The sequence below is a fragment of the Euprymna scolopes genome, chromosome 14 (genome assembly GCF_053919585.1).
Source record: "Euprymna scolopes isolate OS-2025 chromosome 14, ASM5391958v1, whole genome shotgun sequence".
Lineage (NCBI taxonomy): Eukaryota > Metazoa > Mollusca > Cephalopoda > Sepiida > Sepiolidae > Euprymna > Euprymna scolopes.
This window is the reverse complement of record NC_136495.1, coordinates 53,614,421-53,640,888: the sequence shown is the minus strand read 5'-3', so window position 1 is coordinate 53,640,888 and position 26,468 is coordinate 53,614,421. Positions and strand designations below refer to the sequence as shown.

At 30.5% G+C, this 26,468-nt stretch overlaps 2 protein-coding genes across 2 annotated transcripts in view; one reads left to right on the top strand and one right to left on the bottom strand.

Annotated features, from left to right (window-relative positions):
• LOC145293014 (ropporin-1-like protein) overlaps positions 1-26,468 on the top strand; it is a 223,299-nt gene that overhangs the window by 93,998 nt on the left and 102,833 nt on the right. The window lies entirely within an intron of this gene.
• Positions 1-26,468, bottom strand: part of LOC145292734 (uncharacterized) — a 99,304-nt gene that overhangs the window by 34,606 nt on the left and 38,230 nt on the right. The window contains exons 9-16 of the mRNA XM_080138772.1: positions 23,778-23,968; positions 16,874-16,884; positions 13,428-13,518; positions 12,680-12,785; positions 10,957-11,039; positions 10,280-10,396; positions 8,614-8,673; positions 6,587-6,744 (exon numbers count right to left, since the gene is read on the bottom strand). Of these exons, the coding sequence (XP_079994898.1) occupies positions 6,587-6,744; positions 8,614-8,673; positions 10,280-10,396; positions 10,957-11,039; positions 12,680-12,785; positions 13,428-13,518; positions 16,874-16,884; positions 23,778-23,968 (817 nt within the window). The remainder of the gene's footprint in view (positions 1-6,586; positions 6,745-8,613; positions 8,674-10,279; positions 10,397-10,956; positions 11,040-12,679; positions 12,786-13,427; positions 13,519-16,873; positions 16,885-23,777; positions 23,969-26,468) is intronic.

Genomic DNA, 26,468 nt, shown 5'->3' with positions numbered 1-26,468 from the left:
AGTAAAAATAATGAGTCTCTACCGCATTTGTAAGTCAGAAATATATTTGTTTCTCAAAGAAAAAAAAATAGAGAGAACAGGACTTTTTTTATTGTTTTCATGAAAATAAAGTTTCGAGATTTTTAATTATTTTTTTTTTTTACTTATTTAGTCAGTTTGTGGTTTTTTTTAAAAATTGTTTTTGTGAAAGGTGAGTTTTTTTTTAAAACTTTTGTTTTGTTTCTTTTTAATTTTTTTAATGTATTATAAATTTCACTAACATGCTGGAGAAATGTTTAATAATTTGGTATTTTTTTAGATTAGGTCCACCTCCACAATTTTCCTTTCAATGACGACATTTATAGGTTTCCGAGTATGCTGAACACGCAAATTGCATTGAAATTTTGCGGAAATAAATAGTAGTATTATGCATTGTATTCTTCGGTGGCCATCTTTTTACGTGCACACGTGCCACAAACAAATACACACACGTAAAAAAGATGGCCGCCAAAGATTACAATGCATAATACAACTTTTTATATCTTGATAACTACTTATTTCTGCAAAATTTCGATGCGATTTTCATTCAGCATAGTCGAAAACCATTTCAAGTCGTCATTTAAAAGAAAATTGAGGAGGTGGACCTAATCTTAAAATTTACCAATAATTTTTAATCCCGTACGCCTCCCGATACATTGCTTCATCAACATGCGACCATTTTATGTCTCCCGAAGACACTTCCGTATTTAGAAAAAAAAAAAAATAAATAAATAAAAAGTGACCGATTTACCAGAACGTGGTAACTAAAAAGTGAGTACCCCTTTCAAATGTTGAAATGATTTTTTTTTTTTCAATTTTTTTTCATAATCTGGTTAGTGTTCAATCAATAATAATCCAGTGAAAAAATTTCAAAAAACCTATCAGTATAGAAACTCCACCACGTAAGTAAATAAATAAAAAAGGTTACGTGCGCATGCGTTAGCCTTGACTAGGGGGGTACTAAGGGAACGACCATTAAATAATTCTGCGGGTCGCCATGGAACTCAACGCCCAAGGAGTACCAAAATAGTTTTTATGATCTGAAGAAATTTTTTTTTCGAAAAGTGGGTGATCACTTTTCCATCTAAATTTAACTTAAAATGACACCCACTTTCTGGCCACCTGAGGAAGGGGCATTTATTTTCGTGTTTATTGGCTTAAAGGTTTTTTTGACAAGGCAGTTTGGTAGGCGAATGCATATTTAACAGTTTTCGTTTATGCTCACGCATAGCATAAACAAAGGCTACGTCTGTGAAATGGAAAATAGTCCCAGAGTTCAGGGGTTAATACCATGCAAAAGAAATCAAACAAAAAGACTTTTTAGCCAAGAAACACACAGAAAGAAAAAAAAATAGCATCCATTTTCTTTCTATCGAATTCATTTGCTGTTTTTATTGAAAACTATTTTCCCCCGGATTTTTGATATAATTTTCCATAAAGGGCCGTGCGTCTCACGTTCGTAAATAACAAAAATTTTTTTGTAGATTTTGGTGTGCTAAAAACGAATCTGCAAACCGTTTCCGTCCATGATATGAAGAAATTACTTTTTCGAAAAAGTGGCGATCACTTTTCCATGTAAATTTAACTTAAAATGAGCACCCACTTTCTAGCAACCTGAGAGAGGGGGTATTTTTATCCATGTTTATTGGCTAAACAGCTTTCGTTTATGCTTACGCATAGCGTAAACGAAGGCTACGGCTGTTAAATGGAAAATAGTCCCAGAGTTAAAGGGGTTATTACCATGCAAAAGAAATCAAACAAAAAACTTTTTAGCCAAGAAACAGAAAAATACCCCTCTCTACGGTGGCCAGAAAGTGGGTGCTCATTCTAAGTTAAATTTACATTGAAAAGTGATCACCCACTTTTCGAAAAAGTAATTTCATGAATGTCATGAAAACTTTTTTTTTGCAACGTAAACGGTTTGCAGATTCGTTTTTAGCACACCGAAATCTACAATAAAATATTTCGTTATATATGAACGCGAAACGGGCCTTAAAGTAAAATAATACCGGATTTTTTTTAGCAGATTTGCCGTTTAGTTGTACAAATATCCTCAAACCAGGTAATCACTAAAAGGGATTTTTAAAAGTCGTCACCTGTATCGAGCAAAAGTTTAAAACCACTGATTATATGCCAGCCTACATCATGGTAACATATATTGAGTGAGTTCCTAACAGTATTTTGTATAGTTTTTTTAGTTTAAACTCATTTTCCCAAAATTTCCCCAAACTTAACGTGTTCGATACAGTCTGCCGCCATTTGTATTTTTCAGATATACCGATAAACATTGAATGTTTTTGAACCGATTATACATTACATAAAAACCCTAAAATCTTATCCAGTTAGGTAGAACACTTACTTTTCTTGCCTTTGATAACATTTATTTGTTATATATTTATTTTTTGACAACTTCTTTGTCTCTGTGTTTAGTAATATAAACCCTTTTCATTTAATGTAACATTTAGTCGGCTCGAAAAACAGTGTTTATTGGTGTATTTGAAAGCTACAAATGGTGGTGGACACTGTTGATTACTTTAAGTTAGAGAAAGTGAGTTAAAACTAAAAAAACTATACAAAATACTGTCAGAAACCTACCGATTATGCCAGCCTATGTCATGGTAACATATATTCGGTGAGTTTCAGACAGTTTTGTATAGTTTTTAGTTTTCAACTTACTTTCCCAAACTTAACGTATTCAACAGAATTCGCAACCATTTCTGTTTTTTGAGCCAATTAAACATTTTACATTACATAAAAATACTAAACAATTATCCAATTAGGTAGAAACGTAAATTACCTTTGCTTTCATTTATTTGTTTTTGGACGACTTTTTCGAATCTGTGTATAGTAACCCCCCTCCCCCCACCATCAACCAAATATTAATTACTAACTCACATTTTTTAAAACGACAACAAAAAATAAAGCATTTAGCGTTTCAACATTTTTGCTACGTTCGGCTTCATCCACTGATTGTTGGTCAAGTCCAAAACATGAATGATTGACAGAAACTCTCGAGGATCCAGATCAAATTCTGCAAAAGTACCATTTTTTCAGTTTCGCCTTCTTTTTCACTTTTTGCAGTGGATTGCCGTACTAATATAAGAAACATGCATTTTCTCTTTTATTAAATTTTTCCATTACACCAAATTGAGCCACTGCAACGCGTGGCAGGGTACAGCTAGTATAAATATAAAAATGTTATTCTTGGTTCGTTCAAAGTCCATAAAACCATATTTCTAGATTACCAATTTAATTGAAATTTTCAGAAAATTTATCTTTAAAGTCAAGGAATGTTTGCATGTTATTAAAATAAATTAAAATCGTTAAGATCGCAAATTATAAATATATAATAAATAAAATAAAAATATTTTCCTAACTGCGAAACTGTTCGCCATATTTCATTTCCGGTAGAAATGAGCCTTTCACGTGCACCACACGTTGACGACTTTCGAATTACAACACTTGACTATCTAATTAATAGATGGGTAAAAAAAAAAAAAAAAAAAAAAAATCCCTATTTTTTTAATCATATATATATATATATATATATATTTTTTTTTTGTACTTTAACCTTACAATTGAATAAAAAAAAAAACATCATAAAACTTTAATTAAACTTGGAAATACGATCTAAAAAAATAGCGCGGAGCGGTAAGTGCACTAGCACCATTTGTTTATCTTAATTTTTTATTTTTAAAAGCCTACCTAAAATAAATTTGTCTAATTCTTAATTTCTTATGTTATTGGAAAAAAAAAAGGTAAATATGAAGAATTACTCCACCCTCGAAAATTCTTTTAAAATTACCACTTTTATAGGTTTTTGGGGTCGATGAAAACGAAAATAATGTTTATAATTAAGCGAGTAGTTTCCAAGATATGAAGAAATGTTAGTTTAAAAAAGTGGAGGATCACTTTTCCATAATAATTTAATGTAAAATGATCACCCACTTTGTGGCCACAATGGTTTTTTTTGGGGGGGGACGGGACTTTCTACCCTTGGAAAATCCTTTAAAATTACCTGTTTAAATTGCAAAATGCAAAAGAAATCAAACAAAAACTTTTTAGCCAAGAAACACACAAAAAATTTTTTAAAAATAGCATCCATTTTTTTCTATCGAATTCATCTGCTGTTTTTATTGAAAACTATTTTCTCCTGGATTTTTGATAAAATTTTCCATAAAGGGCCGTGCGTCTCACGTTCGTATATAATAAAAAAATTTTTTTTTAGATTTCGGTGTGGTAAAAACGAATCTGCAAACCGTTTCCGTCGCAAAAAAATAGTTTTTATGATATGAAGAAATTACTTTTTCGAAAAGTAGGTGATCACTTTTCCATGTAAATTTAACTTAAAATAAGCACCCACTTTCTAGCAACCTGAGAGAGGGCGGGATTTTTTCCCATGTTTATTGGCTAAACAGCTTTCATTTATGCTCACGCGTAGCATAAACGAAGGCTACGGCTGTGAAATAGGAAATAGTCCCAGAGTCCAGGGGTTATTACCATGCAAAAGAAATCAAACAAAAAACTTTTTAGCCAAGAAACACACAGAAAAATGCCCCTCTCTCAGGTGGTCAGAAAGTGGGTGCTCATTCTAAGTTAAATTTACATTGAAAAGTGATCACCCACTTTTCGAAAAAGTAATTTCCTCATATCATGAGAACTTTCTTTTTGCGACGGAAACGGTTTGCAGATACGTTTTTAGCACACCAAAATCTACAATAAAATATTTTGTTATATATGAACGTGAAACGGGCCTTAAAGTAAAATAATACCGGATTTTTGGGGCAGATTTTCCGTTTAGTTGTACAAATATCCTCAAACCAGGTAATCACTAAAAGGGACTCTTAAAAGTCGTCACCTGTATCGAGCAAAAGTTTAAACCCACTGATTATATGTCAACCTACGTCACAGTAACATATATTGAGTGAGTTCCTAACAGTATTTTGTATAGTTTTTTAGTTTAAACTCATTTTCCCAAAATTTCCCCAAACTTAACGTGTTCGATACAGTCTGCCACCATTTGTATTTTTCAAATATACCGATAAACACTGCATGTTTTTGAACCAATTAAACATTATACATTACATAAAAACACTACAATCTTATCCAGTTAGGTAGAACATTTACTTTTCTTGCCTTTGATAACATTTATTTGTTATATATTTACTTTTTCACAACTTCTTTGTATCTCTGTTTAGTAATACAAACCCTTTTCATTTAATGTAACGTTTAGTCAGCTCGAAAAACAGTGTTTATCGGTGTATTTGAAAGATACAAATATTGGCGGACACTGTTCATTACGTTAAGTTTGAGAAAGTGAGTTAAAACTAAAAACTATACAAAATACTGTCACAAACCCACCGATTATGTCAGCCTATGTCATAGTAACATATATTCGGTGAGTTTTTGACATTGTATTGTATAGTTTTTAGTTTTCAACTTACTATCCCAAACTTAACGTATTCAACAGAGTCTGCAACCATTTCTGTTTTTCGAGCCTATTAAACATTTTACATTACATAAAAACACTAAACAATTATCCAGTTAGGTAGAAACATAACTTACCTTACCTTTGCTTTCATTTATTTGTTTTTGGACAACTTTTTCGAATCTATGTATAGTAACCCCCCCCCCCCTCCCAATCACTCAAATATCAATTACTAACTCACATTTTTGTATTCAGAAAACAAAAAAAAACAAAAAACATTTAGCGTTTCAACATTTTTGCTACGTTCAGCTTCATCCACTGATTGCTGGTCGAGCCCAAGCCATGATTGATGGTAATTCCGAAGATCAGGATCCAATTCGCCTTTTTTTTTTTTTTTTTTTTTTTTTTTTACTTTTTGGAGTGGATTGCTGTACTAAGAATATAAGAAACATGAATTTCCTCTTTTTATTAGAATTTTCCATTACACCAAATTAAGCCACAGCAACGCGTGGCAGGGTACAGCTAGTGTATATATATATATATATAAACAAGGTTATGACACTGGACATGCTAATGTTTCAGATAATGGTCAGTTAAAATTACAAGTTTTCATCAGGCAACTTAAAAAAAAAAGTTGCTTTCCATAGAAATTTTGAGGACTGGTTTCTTCTGAGAAAAGCAACCTTATTTTAAATTGCCTGATGAGGACTTGCGGTTTTAACAACCATCTCTCTGAAACATTAGCATGTCCAATGTCATTCCATTGTAAATTTGTTTATATTAATAAAAATACATCTTCCTTTTCTTCTATTGAGCACTCTTAATAATCCTGTTAAATTCATGCGTTATCACTCTTAAACACCTATAACTTGGTATATCTATCTATCTATATATATAGTCATCCACATACAGTACTGTTTTGCTGTTTCACAGCTGATCAGTGCAGCTAGACAGGCAACTGCCTCAAGCCAGGACTGAAACCCGACCGCCTAAATGACAGTCAAGGCTTTTCACCGTTACACTATACGGTTGATGCTAAGTGGGTAATGAATTAACAACGTTTTGACATATATATATATATATATATATATATATATATAAATATATAATTTTGATAATAATTTGAAGATATTTTTATACCGTTTTAATGATGTCTTGATAAAACCTTCCCTTTTCAATCTGTTGAAAAAGCCAAGTGCAACTGTATTCTGCACTCCCAGTCTCTTGCTTAAACCTTGGATCGTACAATGATTTTCTTCAAGACATGTCAAAAGAACACGGCGCCATAAGCAATTTGCCTGCAGGAAAATGATGTGTTTCATGAAATTTAAAAAGCAAAGCAGAAAGTAGCATATTTCATTTTAAATATTTTTTAAATGCTTAATTTATAAAACAGTTTTTCAATCAATAAAAAATATTTACTATTGCACACAGAAAATGATTCCTTTATAACTTTTTTATTTTTAAATTTGAACTAATTTTCCCTTTGAATATGTCAGAAATTACTTAAAGAAATATTAGTGTAATACTTAGGTGTGGGTACACTATACCATTTAATGTAAATTGAACCTTGATGATTGATTTCAACAAGAGGATGTTACCCGAAATTATCTTCCGCTTAATAAGGGGTGGTGAAAGGTATGGAAACCGGTCCCCCTCTAGTAAAAGGAAAATAATTTTCAGTAGCGTCATTCTTACTAATCCATCTGGGGTTAAAGGTCAATTTATATTAAATTTAAATAGCAAACTGTATCTGACACTTTCAATTAAAAATAAGTTAAATGTTAAATTTTTAACTAATTATTGACAGGTTTGAAAGAAAAATTAGTTAAAATAAAAAAAAATTTCTGTATAAAATGAAAACAGGTAGGTGCAATAATAAAAATTTAACAAAAATATTAGAGATTAACTTGGATCACAAATTGGTAGGTATAAATTGTTAGAATATTGTTACTCTTAATATGATTCAACATTCAATTACAAAATTGAACAGATTAAATCTAATGTGAAGTTATTTTGTTGGATTTTCAAATTCAGACCCTTAGTTAAGTATTATGTACATATTATTTAAAATGTATGTTTTTAATCAAGCAATCTTGGAAATGAAGAAGGGGTTATATTTTGAAATATGGTAAATAGGATACAAACTATTAATGATAAAATATAAGTAAAATGTTTAGAAAACATTTCAAAATTCATCAACCAAAAATCTACTAAATAAAATAAAATATCAGTAGTTTACAGTTCTTTCTTAAATAAGAATTCACATCAATGGTTTCCAAATTATTTATGACTGCCAATACTATGGCTTTCATGCTATTAAGAATAATTCAAATAAATGCCCAATTTATTCTATGATATATCTGCTGTTTTATCTGGTTGGCATGCGACACGTCCTATCTACACCATGTCAACATGATACAAGTAGTCAAATATTAATTCTGACATCAAAATAACAAAACAAAATTAAGACTTCTAAGAATGAAAATTTTTAATCTTATTCTTTACAAAACATACAGAAATTTAGAATTTATAGAAATGATCATTTCGTTTAAAGCTTTGCACCACCCCTATTGTTTCTATGCAGCCCCTCCTCCAGGATCTTTCAACTGCTCATCTCTTTCTGTTTTTATTCTACTCCTCTTCCTCCAGGATATTTTCGTTGCAACCCTAACCCCGCTTCCTGGAAACGATACAGGCCACTTTGAGAATCTCTAAACCAAACTTGTGTTGTTTCTTTGAATTATGAGCTGGTTTCCAAATTTTCTTCTGCTACCTTCATTCTCTTGCCATACCTCTTTCTGGTTAAGTAATGTTTTATTACCAAACATAAACGTTATAAAAAATAAAATAAATCATCATCACCATTGTCGTAGTATTCAGTTTAACATTTGTTTTATATGCTCACATGTACTAGATGACTTTAAGAAATTGACTTCCAAACTAATTCATCACTGTCTAGTCCAGATCTTTATTTACCTCTCTCCCCCAAGAATATTTTTAGCACTTTTTGCCATATTTTCTTTGTCCTTCCCTGTGGACTGCTATCTCAATTGCTTTACATCTACTAATCCAACAACTTTTACCCTTTTTCAGCAAGGTCATATCATGAAATCATTAATTTAATGTAAGTTCAAATAAAAATATGATTAAAATGAGATACATACTTGTTGGTGAGAAGAGACCAGTTTCATTAAAGAAGGATCTGTGCATGTCTTATCAATCGACTGAAAAAAAAAAACCCACAAAAAGGAACAATCAGTTAAAAGTATCTTTTTCATATTTAAATAACAACCTATTTCATTAATATGAATAGAAGATAGGTTTTTATTGAAATGAGAATAATTGCCACCACTTTTTAATGCAGTAAATTATCATACATGAATTCATTAATAAATACTGAAAATCAAATTCAGCTAAAAAAAAAAAAAAAAAAAATCATTGGTAAAAAAAAAAAGAAAGAAGTACTTTTCTGCATCTTTCTGTAAAATTATCAAGTTAAAGGTTAAAGATTAATATGTGTACAAGGTCAGAAAACAACGATGACTTTCCACATCTTTTCATACTCAAAATTGCTGAAACATGAAACAAACTGCCTGTATCAGTTTTGGGCAGCCAAGATACGGAATCATTTAAAACCTTCATATTGCCAGCATTTTACCAAAACTATACCTAATTTTCCTCACTCTTTATACACATACACGCATGTATAGAGAGAAAGAGGAGAAAATTAACCTTGGGTTTACTTCAGCAAAACTCTTGCTTCTCTTATTTTGTCCTTTAGTTCTCAAATTCTTTTAGTGGTATTTCTGAAAAAGAGATAAGAATTGCTGTTCCTATTCAGCTAACTCTTATCGTTAACTAGCTTTTGATCTTAAAGTAGTATTTCTTTTTTAGTGACTTCATGCCTTGTTTGAAGCAATTTTCATAATAAAATATTATGACTTGTACAGTGTTTATTTCCCTGACAAATGTCCATTATCCTATCTACTATTTAATGAGTTATAGTGCACGCCTGAGCACTGTACACAATGATTTCATTATTATTACTATTATGAAGAAAACTCTTAATCATAAGTTAACATATTACAGACTACTAAAAATTAATTGTGTCTTTTTTGTTTCTAGCAAAAATTGGGATATTTTTCTGTAACTTCATTATCTGACTTGTTATTATCTACTGTAATTGTAATGCCATTTATCTGAGGTGGATTGAGCTGGCTACAAATGAGTTTCTGTCCAGCATCAAGGCAGTCCACTCACACTAATTGGCAGCTGAGTTTTCAGTATACTTTTGCAATTCCCATTTCCAGCAACAACTACCAAAAACATGGCACCCAACTACCAGCTCTATGATCTGTCTTCATTGTTTTAATGCATATCTTCAGTTGACCATTGTTGTGTTTCCTCCAGCATGTCAACGGAGATGAATTCCTTCTCAGGGTGTCAAAGAATGTGACCAAACCAACAAAATCTCTTTTTTTTTTTTTTCAAAAGAGTTTTTGTGACACTGATGATATTGCAGTTTGGGAGGTGGATGTGTAGGATGCATCATAGGCAGTATATGTTGAAGTCTTCTTTTGTGTAGGGGTCAGGTCTTGCAGTCATACAACATTATTGTGCATATTAACTTCTAATACATACACAAATACTACCCACATGACAAGACAGTGACATTTTGCCAAATTATTCTATCATTAATAGAATACATTTTATGAAAAACAAAATGGAAATTATAATGCATCAAAATGCATTTATATAAGCTAAATTTAATAAAAAAAAGTAAACCATAAACTCATAATCGTCATTAATTTAATATGAGGATTTGTTTACCTTAGAACATGTTACACAATAATGTGCTGGAGGAACTTTATCTTCATCTAATAAACCAAAACAGGCTGCATGTTGCCAATATTTGCAGTTGGCACAAAGTATCATCAAACCATCATCCTGCATTCAAACAAAAAATACTGAGTTGCATTACATGTAGAAGGCGGTGTAAACCAAATTATGTTTTTGTTGCAAAATGTATTTGCTATTACTACCACTAGTTGTATTATTATAATTTTGTTTAGTGTTTAAGTAGCCACAGTAGCTTAATATTTCATTATATTTAATGTAATTTGTTACTAAATTGTTCTTTGGAAAAGTTATTACGAATTATACAATTAACAGAATAAGGTATTTTCTTAATTATAGAGTAGGGGTGGATTTTGCATGCATGTATTATAGGAGCAGTATTGTTTTTAATGTATGGTCCATAAGTTTCAGTTGAATTTTACATCCAGGAAATTAACAGACTTAATGGTGGGATTAATATTTACTTAAAATGAAAGTACAGGCATAATTAATAGTGATTACAAATTTTTTTTTTTGTTTTTTTAGATTTTTTTTCATAATGAGATTTTGTTTTTTTTAGCAAACTATGTAAATTTATAAAATATCTTTGACTAAATTGATTGAAATTATGATTAAAATACTTAATAAAATAAAATTGAAAACTTATTTACCTCATTACAACCACATGGACAACTTACAGCATCTGGATCTTTAGGAGGAATATTCTCAGTTTCTTTGGAAACTGTTTTGCTAGCTGTAAAAATATATTTCATTGAAATGTTTTTTTAAGATAATAAAGAGTTGATTATTATTTTTTAATTCATTACATGGATATGTTTATGACCACTTTCATTCAATTTATACAAAGTTTCAAATAATAACAAAAGAACATACTCACCTTTTAAGAACTTTTAACAAACAAAAGATACTTTCTTTTTCTTTTGTAACTTTTTTAATATAAGAACAAAGACTAAACAATCTTATAAAGTTATTTCAATAAGCAATCAATCAATGGCATGAATATAAAAAATTTGTTCAATTGGTTCATTGATTTTAACTCGTACTTATGGCATAACCAGTTCATCATCTTTTTGTAAGGAGGAAAAACCTGGATGTACTCATATTCATTAAATCACCTCCCCACTGAGCTAAATTTTTCCATAAAATTTAGCTTTAATATTTTCTCTTGTTGGCGTCTGGACATAATCAATTAACTTTTTTCTAAGTCTTTTTTCCCCTCTATCCTCCTTGCAATGGTGACATTTGACACGCTAGTACCTTGTGCCTTGAGTTTAGGAATACCTCCATTGGAGAATGTTGACTTATAGGAACAGGAATTTGAAATGCATCAAACATTGGAATCACTTTGGTATTTTCCGTAACCTCTATAGTGTGCTTAGGTCTCAAATGATTCCAATATTTTTCGCATGAAAATTTGTTTCCTTTTATATCATATTTGACCTGTCCAATTCTTTTGGTTACTATTCCTTCTTCTCAATATATTTTTCCAGCCCTAAAATTCTTGAAAAAACTTTGTTACCTGGCTTATATACTTTAGTTATCTTGTTTTCGTTTTTTAAGGTTTCTCCAAACATTCTGTGGGCGATAAATAGGACGTCATATTTGAGTTTGGCGTGATTCTGAATATTGCCAAACATTTCTGAATTCTTCTTTCATTTGTGTTCATTACCTTGATTCTTCTTCAGAGCTCGTTTGAATGCATCTACAAATTTTTCTGTCTGTTCGATCTTGGGTGATATACTGGCATTGTCATATGATAAATAAACAATGATTCTTATATTTTTTGGTCTATGTAGTTGTTAACCTTCTTCAGGTGCATTTTTTCAAACTCAGGAATCTATAATGAATTCCAAATTGAACACTTTATTTAATTCTTAATTAGTATCACCTATAGTGAAGATCGAATCTTAAATCCTCAGAAGAATGTCACTTAGACCTCATTGTCAAATCCTCACTATAGGCAATAATAACTAAGAATTAATTTATAAAACTTCTATCCAATCACAGTTGACAGAATGAAAACAAGCCACCCATGTGGATTAAATAATAAGTTTGGTTTTAAAATTTGTATAGATTCTCAAGTTGAACATACAGATTCCTGAGTTTAAAAAGATGCACGTAAAAAAAGTAGGAGATTAGATTAGTTGAAACATTGAGAATAACATCCAAGATGAGAATAGTAGTCTAAATAATACAAATAATATAAAGAAAATATTGGTAAACCAAACTACCAAGAGAAGGCAGTTTTGAAATGCAGATTTAAGTCAATCTTTATAGAATTTTAAGTTAAGCATAAAAAAATGGATTCTTTCAGAAGGCTGGAAACAGATTTCTTTCAAAATATAAACCCAAATAGAATTTGTAAATACTGACATGTTGATAAATCAGATTCTTTGTCAGGAACTACAACTTCACTTTTCTTTTCGGAAACTTGAACCTCAGTTGTATTATCTTCACACTCTAATGAATTGGGTTGAATCTAAGACAAAAGAAAATTATAATCATTTTTTCATAATGGAGTCAGTTTTTTTGAGGGGGGGGGGATAATCATATTTGTTCATAATTTGACATTTTTCAAAATAAAATAAAATAAAAAAAACTATTATCTATTAATAAAATAAAAAAAATATTATCTATTAAAATGAGAGAAAAAAGTACATCATGAGCTGTTTCTCCCTGCAATCCTACTAATTAAATAATGCAAACACTCATTAATCTCAACTTTTGTTAAATCGAAGGAGTAAAACCAGTTTCTACAAAAATGTATTTTTTTTTTTTTACTAATTTGAGGTCATTTTTTGGTCATTCTAGAGAGGAAACAAGAATTTTCTTAATTGTATTTCAAGAAAACAGATGAATGAAATATTTTATGTTAACATATTTAAAAAAAATTATTTTTTGAATAGATTTCCATGGATAATTTTTTTCAGTCAGTTGTTGATGATCATAAATGTATCGAATTTAGGAAAATCAAATGGGTAGCAGAATAATGGACTAACAGTAAAATAATTGCTTCCAATTAACATCAAAAACAATAAAAAGTGACTACTATTTTAATATTTTGAAAATTTATCTATAGAAATATAGTTAATGTTAAGAAATATTTAAAATATTCTCAAACCTTTGTTTCCTCTGGAGTTTGATTTTTTCCCAAAGTTTTTAAATCATTTTCTTCAAATTGATTTTTCTCAGTTTTTATTCTCAATTTGATCCTGAAAATATATCACAAATGATGCATTCACTATTTCATAGAAATGTTCTATTTTGTAATTATTTCATAAAAATACTTAGAGTAACATTTGGGTACTTGTGCAGAATTTGAACCAGACATAACAAACTGACCGCTTGGTTTTGCTCTGAACATGACGTCAATCGCCGGGTTTTGCCGAGTGTCACTGATTATCAAATCATAACACTACTCAAGGAAAATACTGAGGAAAACATTTAAATATGATAAAATCACCAGAAAAAAATATAACAAAAATAAAAAAGAAACAACTTACTGTAGCAATTTCTGTTTTATTCTTGGAACAAATTTTTTTTTAAGTGAAAAAAAAAAAAATAAACAAGCAAGTTGTATTTTTTTTAAACAAATTTTTTTTGTCAAACAAAATTGAACAAAATTAATAAGAAAACCATTTTTTTTGTTGTTTTTTATATTTTTTAACAGAGGTTTTAAAAAAGCACTTAGTACGTGTTTTGCATGTATTATATATATATTTTTTTTCATTTTCTTTCTTTAAATTTATAACTAATGTAAAGTAAACTTTTTGAAAGATTTTTTATCTTTTCATGAACATTTTTTTTTCCTGTGGGGCTGGGCAAATGATTTTTTAAAAATTAAATTAAGACAGCTGGGATATCCCTTATGATTCGGTAGACTTTTTTATGGTCATATCAGACGATTTTAAAGTGGCACGAGAAGAGAAAGCGATGTGGAAGAAACTTCGCCAACTGGGTAGCTTTCCAATATATGGTTTAAGATGAAGACAAAAGGATCATTACCAAATTTCTGTCTCCACATAAACTTGAAAAGATAACTTAAGAAGCCCCTGGCGTTTGCAACTGACTGTTGCTCCAAGGTGGAGATATTCATCTTGTATAAAGTTGTTAGGAACAGCTGTTTGAGGGTGTGTTAAGTTAGTAATTTTTTTTCTTCCAATATTTTCCCCAAAGATCGTCTGCTCATTTGCTGCACATTGATCGGTGTCTTATGTCAGGTTACAGACAAACTCAAGCACATAACATCATGTTCCAAACAAAGCCAAGCTGCAGTTAGTTATGCCTGGTTCAAATCCTGCACAAGTACCAACATTTGTTTTCTAAAAGTTTATTGGTCAAAAATAAATGTAAATTACAAAATATCTAGATTTAAAGCAATTCAAATAAAACTAACATTTTTATTCAATAAGACAGACAAAACTATCTTTTAATCTATTTCAAGATGTTATATTCTCATTATACTGAAGCGAACATTCTTACTATGATGAGTGCTTCATAAAACAACATATACATTTAGGTTTTAGTTCAATTATGAACAAAAACATAAAATTGCTATAAATATATAACTAAAAAAAAATTAAACTGAAATTTTAGATTTAAATAAAGTTTAATAATAAATCACACAAATTTTGAACAAAATCTGTTTTATACGTTTCTTGATTGAAATTCGTGTGATTATTGTTAAGCATTACTTAAATCTGATTTTTCAATTTTATTTTTAAAATTTTATTTTTGAAAATTATTAATTCTATTTTTATTTAAAATTATAAAGTTAATGATTTGTGTAAAAACATGGCTAACAAAGAAAATTCAGTAAAATTCCCATCTTGAAGTTTCTCTAAAATTCTAGTTATTGAATTAAAAAATAATTCCATGATTACTATCAAATTTTCAGATCTAATTTTAAAAATTATGGAATCTTCTTTATTGTAAATTAGATTTCATGAAAAAAATGAAATGACTCATTTTTTTTAGAATTTTTCTTTTTTAATATGAAAATGTGTTGTTTAATTGGTAATAGTCTGAAAATATCTAAAATATAATTGATTTTTTTAGAAGTTGGAACTGAAATTCCAAATTATCAACACTGATTATAATGTTGCCAATTGAATAAAAGCATACTTTAAGGGTTGCTGCTAAATCGTGCATTTTTTTAGAAACAATTCTTTTTCTAGATACTTAACTACTCATTAAAAATCCCCCCTCTCTGATACAAATAATGATGAGAAGTTGATTTCTTTAATACTTTAATCAAATAATAAAGTCAGCATTTTTTTGAGGAATAAACATAAAAAAAAATAACTACAAAAATTCAAGTGCTGGTTTGTAATTATCTAACCTTATTTTTGAGAACTTAAATTGTTTTACCACAAACAAGGCAAGTTGCTACTAAAACTTAAAGAAACTACTGTGATAGGGGACATATTTATAGAAGGTCAAGCTGGATGGAGTGTTAGGACAGAAACATGTTTAACTACATTACATTTAAATTTCAGCATATTTGTATGGTTGGGAAATAGAAAGCAAGAAGGAAATTCCTAAAGCAAGCAGTCTGAGGAAAGTAGCTATTAGAGTAAAAAGTCTCCCAGCAGCATCCAGGAACCTGTAAAGTGGAATGGGATTTTGCTATTAGACTGATCGATCATGGGTATTTTGTTGAGGAGGTACAAGTGTAGTAAGTTTGGATAGAACTACAAAATATAACATGTCTATTGAGAAATACATTCAGTGGGTTTAGATCAAAATTTTGAACTGAGCCAGAGAGAGGGGGGGGGGTCAGGAGGACCCAACCTCCAATTGTGACCAGTTGCTGAACACAGAAGCAAAGGAAGACACCAGCAGCAGCTGCAGCAATCCTTCCAGCATTCAGAATCATCATTTATTGTCTTCCTCCAGTTCTATAGTATTTCCACTTGTATTTATGGTACAATAAATACAGCTTCTAATTTTAAAATTGTTTATCTGCATTTATCTTCTCTTTTTTGCCATTGCCATTTTTACCTTGTCTACTTTCTTAGTTGTAAGACTGATTGCCCTATTGACAGGAGTAGTGGCACTGCTTAAGTGTCTCACTGACGCTGTCCAACCAAAAAAAGTGACCAGACCCTACCACAAATTCATTGCAAAACAAGTACAGAGATGCAACACTACAGTAATATGACAAGGACTGGAGCTTGGCAAATGGTGCAAGACTTATTAGGTTAGAAACTCTTTAACCCTGTCTAAGAGGGAAAAGTTAATAGTTAGTGCACCAGCTTTGATACGGCAACAATCCTATTTACTCTTATCTTAAATCTTTGAAGGATTTTCATTGGGGTTGAACATGTATCACACTTCTAACACAATTATGAAGGCAATCTCTTCAAATGCCTTATTACAAATGGCTGATATTGTGTACAAGCATAAAAGCTTGAAATTTAATAAAATATCAACTATTTGCTATTATTTGCATCAGAATGAGATTTTAACTCTTTATGACAAAATAAGCGTTCGATTTAGGATTAGTGTATTGTGAGTGGATGATGAATCTATTTTAGCAATGATTAAATAAAAATGTATACTTACATATGGAATGGCTAAAAAAAAGAAACAGAAAAACATCTCATTATGTATACAATAAGAATAAATCTTTCTTTTTCATGCATGTTATCTTTACACAAATTGTTTTAATAAGATAACAAGCAGTTATGATGTACTTTTAATGCTTATGAAGAAAAGATGTGGACACAATGTAACAATGAACAACTGAAGCTAGCTGGAAAAACTTGGGAGGAAAAAAATCGAAGCATTCACTTACTCTCTCTCTCCACAACATTAATATTAACATTTTTTTCTTGTTAATGTTACCTGTGCATTACTATCAGCAGAAGTTTGAAGACAAGGAACATCTCTAAAGTTATTAAGAATGTATCACTCAGCAAGGTCTTTGTTAGCTAATCTATAGCCATCTATTCAAAATCATATAAAGCTATAGTGAAACTACACTTTAAATTTGCATCATCAAGACATGCAACTAAGCAAATACTCTCCAGCAGATATACTCTGAACATCTTGCTTTTCTGGCCTTGGATTCATTGAAGCTCTGAAGTCTGAAATTAATTTGGTAAACATGCACAAAATTTTTAAGATCAATAAAAACTTTTGTTATATCCATGTGTCTTACACATGTAAACAAAGCTATAAAATAGCTAAACTCTCATGATTTCCAGAAACATATTTTTATATTCAGAATCATTGAAGCCTGAAATAAACTGCTTGCATGTGTTATTGACTGTTGAAACACTACAGCATTTAAAACTCTCATGTTCCCCCCCCCCACACACACACACACTTTTGATGAGACATAGTGTATCTTACCACTGTGCATAATGATATTCATCATTATTTAAATAATTGATATTTATCTTGCTTTATGAAAACTAGAGTTTTTTTTTTTTACTGCAACTCACAACCAGAACAATAATTTGAAATGTAACTAGTGATGTAGCATCAGTTTTTGCCACCCGGGGCGGTTGGAAAATTTGGCACTGACATAATTACCTGTTTTGCCCTCTCCCCACCCACTACCATCCAATTACCTGATCCCCATCCCCCGGGGCATATGATTACGTTTTTCCGCCCCAGCCTACTGCTGGCATATGACAACCTGTTAAAACCTTCAAAATTCCAGAAAGCCCTCAAAATATTTATTTTCATTGAACTAATGTTTACACAATTCCCTTCAGATTAATGTTTACACAATTGCCTTCAGATTAATGTTTACACAATTGCCTTCAGATTAATGTTTACACAATTCCCCTATTTAACAATTTCTTTGCAATAATTTGAATACTAATAATTTTAATAATTTAAATAATAATAAGTATGTAAACATTAATCTGAAAAGAATTATGTAAACGTTAATATGAAACAAAAGAAACCAATAATAATAATATATTCAGATTATAAAAAAATGTTAAATTAAATTAATTGGCTACACAAACAAATATAATAATAAATTTAAATGAGAACATTTGGACACCTGAAAATGTTATGAAATGATAAAATCATTTTTATTTACTTTTTTTGTTGTTGTTAAAGTCCGTTGTTAAAGTTAAATTTTCGCAAAAAAACATGGCTGTATCAAAAAGAGGATAGTCTGATGTAGTTTTCTTTTACTTCATAATGTTATTATTAAGAGGTCAAGCCTCTCAAAGAGAAAAAAAAACATCTTATATTGGCACTTTTTGAAATCTTTGTGTGTAATCCCTTGGTTTAAGCACAAAATTTAAGAAATGGAAAGTCACACATTTTAAAAAACATTTTTTTATAAATTTAAATGAGAATATTTGAAAACATGAAAAGGTTGAGAAAGGATAAAATCATTTTTATTTACTTTTTTATTGTTGTTATTTCCGAATTTTCACAAAAAACATGGCTGTATTAAGGAGAAGATAGTCCAATGTAGTTTTCTTTTTTCTTCATAATATTTTTATTAAGGGGTCGAGCCTCTTGAAGAGAAAAAAATGTCCTGTATCCGTGCTTTTTGAAACCCATGTGTGCAATCGCTTGGTTTAAACGCAAAATTTAAGAAAGTTATTGTGGTTGATAATGTTGCAATCCTTTATAAAAATAGTTTAAATTTTTTTTTTAATGAAAGTATTTATGAATTGAAAATAAGGCTATAAATTTATTTTTTGTGAGAGAACTATCGCAAGGCATCAAGTCGGTTGAAAATTTACAAACATTTTTTTCGGCAAAGTTATCAATAACTGTCAAAATTCACTATTGACAAGTTCCCTCCCTATGGAGAGAATTGCTAAGTCTGTAAGCCTTGTCTGGCTCATTTTTGATCAAAAGTAGTTTTTTATGAGTTTCAGTTTCGAGAAAGAGTGCTCACAGCTGGCAACGCTAATAGCTCAGTTAAGGAAAATGCGCAGCAAGATCACAATATTAAGGATGGAACCCCAAGGTGGTATCTCTGTATAAAGTTCAATAGTTCAAGAGGTCCACAAGCTTTCACAAAATACTGTAATCTCTTCCTTTTTGGCAAAGAATTTATTTTTTTCTATATCTTCGTCAACTTCACCAAGCTGACAATCATAATAATCATCAAGCAGATATGACAGAGTAAGAAAAGCATATTTACTTGCAAGATTGTGAACTTGTTGAAATCTGCAAGATATTTCTTCAGTCAACCTGTCTATGATAGACAGCATTTCCCGTCTCAACTCAGTATCAAACCCCAGTGCTGCACCAGTCAATCGTTCACCACCCATTCATTTCTTTTTGTGGATACGATGCTCCATGCTTATCCCCATTTCAGAGCAGAGTTTTTTTGACTCGTCTATTGAAGTGTCCACCATATTTTCTCTATTCTGAAGAAGGCAATCTCTCAATGCCGTCAGCCTGACAGAACTTTGTTGCAGCCCCTTTTCTTGAAGATACTTCTGGGCATTATTGATTTCTGGGAGAATAGTTTTCCAAAAGCTCAGAAATAAAAGAAACGGAAACGACAATACCGAGTTAAGAATTAAAGATGCATCTGATGTTGTGATTGCATTTTCTCCTCCTCCTGTGAGCTATTCCAGGGCAAGGACGACTTTTTTACCACATCATTTACAGCATCTGCTCAACTACTCTATCTAGTTTTCATAGTCCGCTTGATACTTAGAGCGGTCAACTAAATCAAGACGTCCCAGCGATGTGTAGATGCAGAAAAGAAGAGAATAACCGGTTCAGTATGCAAAAAAATGTAACAGAGTCAACCGCTACAGAAGCGGCATGTACACAAGCCAGATTTAATGAATTGTTAGTGCATGGCACAAATAGAGCTTTTGGGTTGATTTTAGAAATTTGTTTCTGCACACAAGATCGGTGGCCTGCCATAATAGCAGCATTGTCAAATGCCTGGCCAATGCAGTCATCAATTTGAATCCCATCGTTCTCCAGTTCTCTCAAAATCAATTTAGAAACATCCTCTGCGCTTTTACCTTTTGTTTCGATGAAGCAGAGAAACGACTCCTCCATTGTCACTTTATTTTCGTCAATTGTTACATAGTGCAACACCTCACTCATTTGGTCCTTGTGAGATACATCAAGAGTGCTATAAAAAATTATGCAAAAATATTTGCTTTCTTTGATCTGATCGATGATTTTCTTTCTCACATGCTATGCTAAAATGCTCACAAATTCATTTTGAATTTCTGGTGACAGATAAGAAATAGCGATTTTTTTTCCCCAGGTTAACTTTAACTAAATGTTCATGGAGCACACGGTCATACTTGGCCAATAAATTTACCAATTCTAAAAAATTCCCTTTGTTTTCTTTATCTCTTTCATCATTATGGATGTCTTCCCGATGACCCCGTAGTGTCAGATTCTGCTTGGCGAGAAACTTGATGATGTCCAGTAATCTAGCTAGAATTTCCCACCACTTCTTAGTTTCCTTCTCAATAAAATGTTGCTCTACTTTATCAACTATGTTTCCTTCAACAAGTCAGATCTCTAGATCCTTCCAGTTGACAAATGCTTGAGCAATATTAATTGGACGTAAAATGATTTTTCATTTCAGAGACATTGTAACATTTTAGAACACTAACCAAAAATTATTTTCCTCATGGAAATAAATTCTGTAAGCTTTTTTTTGGGAGGGGGGGGGTCTTAGCTATTATGCATAGTTTTACAACCTTGCCAGTCAGACTTCGGCTTAGTGAACATTTCTACAATGTTAGAGTAACCTGTAAATGAGTATTATTCATCATTTTAGGTTAAATTAATGTATGAAAGTTTAAATTTAAAAATAACTATTTGTGCTTTTTTTTCCAGCAAGATTTTCAAGGTGTCCATATGCAATCGCATAAACAAAATGAAAGTTGAATAAAACAAAAGGAAAATATAATTTTTAGCTAAGGGTGTTAGTCTAAAATTCTCACAATATTAGTAAAAAGTATTTCTATTATAATTATCTGTATCTTGTTTTTTGTTTCGTTTTTTGCATTAAAACAAATCAATCTACTACATATCTATGACATTGTCAGTACTAATAACCGGGCAAATATTGATGATTACGGTAAACACATGAACATTCTTTGGTAGAGATAACGTATAGAATAGATAAGAATACATTCACATCCGTTCTTAAGTTAAGAATTATTTTCTATATAGTAACTATGTTATTTAGAAACTCATGTTTAAAATGAAGAGGGGACTTTGTTAAATATTCTGTTCCTATACAGTTTTATTTTTCATAACAATCGTTAATTATTTTCAATTGTCTATGAAATAGTATTTTGCCAACTAATGACAAATGCAAATCGGCTTTGTTTTAAAAGAGAAATGCATCTTTAGCTGTTTCATTATTTTCAATCAATTAAACAGAAAACAGTTGAGAAAAATGTTTAGAACCCCCCTTATATTTAATATATGCCCCTCTCACACACACACACTAAGTGCATTATTTGTTTGCGAAAATATATGCAGACGTGAGAAGGTTTTAGAGTAATTCAAAAAAAAAAAAGACAAAAACAAATCACTTATTAAATATTTAGAAATTTAAAAAGAATTGGAATCGGGAATCTTATCGAATCAGGAATTTAAGACAAAATCGGTAAAAAATTTGGAATCATTCCATCACATATATATATATTATATTATAAATATATATACCTAGGGAATCAGACAAATTTTTTTTTACATTTTTGGTATAAAATTTCAACTTTTTTGTTAGGTTTTATTTATTTTTTCTATTTTTAACCTCTCAAAATGCTGCCTGCTGACATGTGCCGCTCGTACAATAGGGACACATTTTTCCGATTCCAATATCTCCGAAAGTTCCGAATTTTAAAAAATTTTCGGTATAAAATTTAAGATATTTTGTTAGCTTTTATTTATTTTTCTATTTTCTATTTTTACCCCTTCAAAATGCCCCCCCCCCCGACATGGGCTGCTCGTAAAATAGGGACACATTTATTTGATTTCAATACTTCCAAAAGTTCCGATTTTTGACAACCTTTTTGGTAAAAATAAATTCTGATGTTTTTGTTAGTTTTTATTTATTTATTCTATTTTTAACCTCTCAAAATGCCGCCCCTGACATGTGCCGCTCATAAAATAAGGACACATTTTTCTGATTATGATATCTCTAAAAGTCCTGATGTTTTACAATCTTTTTGGCATAAATTTCAGATTTTTTGTTAGCTTTCATTTATTATTATTTTTTTTACCCTCTCAAAATGCTGCCCTCTGGAATGTGCCGCCTGGGGCGGACTGCCCCCTCCCCCACCGCCCTTAACCTATTCAACCTAAATACAATGATATGAAGAAATAAAAACACTGAAATTAGTTAAAGACTTATGGAAACTTCAGAAATTTTAAAGACAATAAGAAATATTGCATAAACATTTTGGCCTCATTTGAAATTGATTGACATGAAAATCCTTGTAAATCTTATTTTTCATAATTCATTATACCATAAAAACTTCAACTCTAGATCTGAATGCTAAACAGTAATTCAATTAATTCATTAGTTAGCAAGAAGAGTGTAAACAAAAGTTTGGTATCTATATTTATATTATGGCCATAACAACCTTGTAAAGATGTTATGGTTAGTTTTAGTTTCGTATTAGTGGCAAGTAATGTTTATATATCATTCTATTGGTACATGGATATAATAGCATTTCCGGTTTAGAATTTGATTGAATATGAGAATAAAGTAAAATGGGTGTATTAAATATATATAAACCTTGTAGGACATTTCGGGTGAAGTGTTCTGAACTATTTACTGTCTGAAGATTCATAGTTATTTTACTTGAGAAGTCTTTTTATGTCGTTGCTTAGGAAGATTTGAAGGGAGATACTCCAATTAAGTTGTTAAGTACTGCTAGTTAATTCTGTTTGAAACTGGGTCGATTTTGTTTCTTATAATGGTTAAAGGGAGGTAATTCAGGCCGTTTGTGTTTTCGGTTCATTGATTACTTGAAGGCGACTATGATTTAATAATTAATTTAATCAGATAGGTCCAGAACGTGCTACAATGGCTTATTTAACAAATTAAGTATATAAGTTTTTGATTTAAAGGAATGGGTTGTGTTTAACCCGCATCTGTTATTAATCACTTATGCTGCTCCTGTCATATAATTCATGCGTTATATTCTTGGGTTGTCTAAATAAATAAATTATTATATGTCCTCTAATTATTATTCTGACAGCAAAACCACCCATGGCTCCAAGTGTGTTTTACTCCGGTAGGAAGATGTCTACTCCTACATTTATGGGTGAAAAACACTTAGACCATGGAGTGAAGTAGGAGAATAAGTAAGTCAGCATGAATTCTACCAACCTAGGGTGTGAGATGACAAAATCAATTGAATTAATATTTAGATGGATTAACAGCCCCTAAGTTGCTAATTTAATTTTTAATAATAACTAGATTAATTGCTGAGTTGTTTTATATATATATATATATATATATATATATATATATACCAACCTTGCTTATCTTAGCATTTGGAAATATTCCATTAAGAAGAAAAAGAAACAAATGAGGCCAAATAGTATAAGTATGTGAAATACTTACAGTTGGTACATTGCCTACTTTTATGTTTAATGCTTCATTTTCAAACTGAAAAACTTCAGAGTCGGCAGGTTTGAAACCTGGAGGTTCATAATTAGCTGGTGTAACTGAAATCAGGAAAAAAAAAATGCATCTTCAGATGTTGTTGATTACTTTCAAGTCTTTTGAAATGTAACCGTTTTGCACTAATCAAAAGTCTGGTCACAAATCTAAACAGTACAACTTATCTTAATTAGTCCTGCTTCTACACTCAGGTCGAGTTAAAAAAAAAAAAAAAAAAAAAAAAGAGAGAAAAATAGAAACAGTTATTACAGCTGAACAAAATGGCATGCAGAGAGCTGGTGATGCCTGGGGTCAACACCTTGTTTGTATGCCCCAAAGACATAAGTCCTAATATTGAGAAATATTATGAGAAAGGGAAACAGTCTGAATATGATTGATACTAACCCCTCCCCCCACACAGACCATTTTAGATGCCTACTACTGGATATTATCACTCAGTCAATGATCCTTTTCCTTCAACCTTTGTCTGACATGCTAACAGATCTTTATCTCAACATGAAATAAGAAATATATAACAATAATGCTCCCACCATCACCACATTTCCCAACTCGCATATCTTAATACTAAACCGCAAAAAGGGCCAAGCATATATCAGTCTTTTGAACTCATTCTGGGATGATTAATCCTACTAGTAAAATAATAAAAGATGATACTGTTTAGTAAAGCTCTCCAAAGTGATGTAATTTTTAAATCATAATTATAATAATAATTTGCAAGACATACTTGTGACTTGTTGGATGACAGCTATAGCCACTATGTATTCTACTTTGATTACATTTTTCTTGCATAACTGAAAATACTAAGTTCCTTTATTTCTATATTATTATTGTTATTATCCTTATTATTATCATTATCATCATCATTATCATTATTTTAATGAGAGAAATATTATTTTAATGAGAGAAATATTATTCTTTATTATTCTCGTATAGAAATAAAGAGACCTATTATTTTGCAATCTAATTAGTATTAGATTAGATGTGTTTGTGGTGTATACAAATACATGTATGTAAATTAGATGAGGATACCTAAAAAGAGAGACACTCTTTCTTTAGATGCTCACAGAGACATTAAGAAATATTAGAGAAGGGCAAGATAAATACATAGATAACTCAGAGAGAGATGGGTGATTTGTTCAGTTAATTATTAATTATGGATTTGCTGAAAAAGAAGTCTTTCACTTCCGCTTATGCTCTCCAGAAGTGAGTAACTTCCCTGAGCTTTCTTTCTTTCAATAAATCAACTACAGTACTCATAATGGCTCATCTCTGTATAGTTCTCAGTAAAATAAAGCTTCTTTCAAGCATCCTCAGACTTGGGCTTTTTTCATTATAATGGCTAATTAGAAGAATTAAATGGCATTTTTTCAAACTGAACTCAATCTCAAAACTAAACTAGATTGTAGCATGTAGTTTGGTTTTTAAAATATAGATGAAAAAAAAAAAAAAAGCTTCAGGGAAGCAAACATTGATCAACTCACATCTTTATCTTTATAAAGTTAGGTATGTTTATATATTTGTATGTATACAATTCACTCCTGAACTAATTAATTGATCATTATAAATTTTAAGACACAGCTGCTATCTGTAAAGGGTCATAATGAACACTAAGCAGTACATCATGGCCTGTTTTATAGCACTTTTTTTAATGAGATTTTAAATGATTCTGTTTCTTTATGATTGTGCTACTTTACAGAATTGTTTTTCAGAATAATTATGTAATACTCATATTCATAAACCTCTCTATTTTCTTGCTTATTTAACTTTCATAGACAACATCTAATTATACATGATTGAGAAATTAACCTCAAGAATTGCATAATGAATTTGTAATTGATGTTTATTAATTCTGCCATTTTAGGAACATATGAAAACCAATTGTACTTGAATTTCATTGGTCATTGGGAAATTGATCATAAAATGACCCAAAATTTGATTAGCAGGTCTTGATTTTAAAATGGTTCTAAAATCTCAGATAATTTATAAATAAAATTTCAAACCTGTAATTACTGTTTGCTTAGACATCGTAATGTCTTTGGACTGAATTATAATTGATAAAAGATATCTTACACTCTAACATAAAAGATGCTAAAAAGACTTTCAAACATGTACACTGGAATTGAAATATCTCGTTATTTCTGACTTCGTTTAATCTAGACTTTTAGAGATGAGATAGAGAAAAGTTTAGAGGAAATAGTGATTATGGGATGCCATTTAGACAATGATTTTGTCATAGATTTTTTCTATTCATTATGAAAGGGAATTCACTTTTCTTCAGAAAAATTCACTAAAATATAAGATTCTGAAAGATTCCTGACAATTTAGAATGATTCCAGATGATTCAAGAAGATCCTGAAAAATTCTTCAGATTATAGAAGTTATTTACTTATTGATAAGGGTTATATTTAGTTTAATTTAGTTTTATGCAAACGAGGGTAAAAAGAGGGTGGAAATTGTTTTGACTTTAGTGAAATTTTAACAATAGCCATTACACAAATTAATAATTATCCCCAAAATTTCAGTTTCTTTGGAGTATTCTAAAGG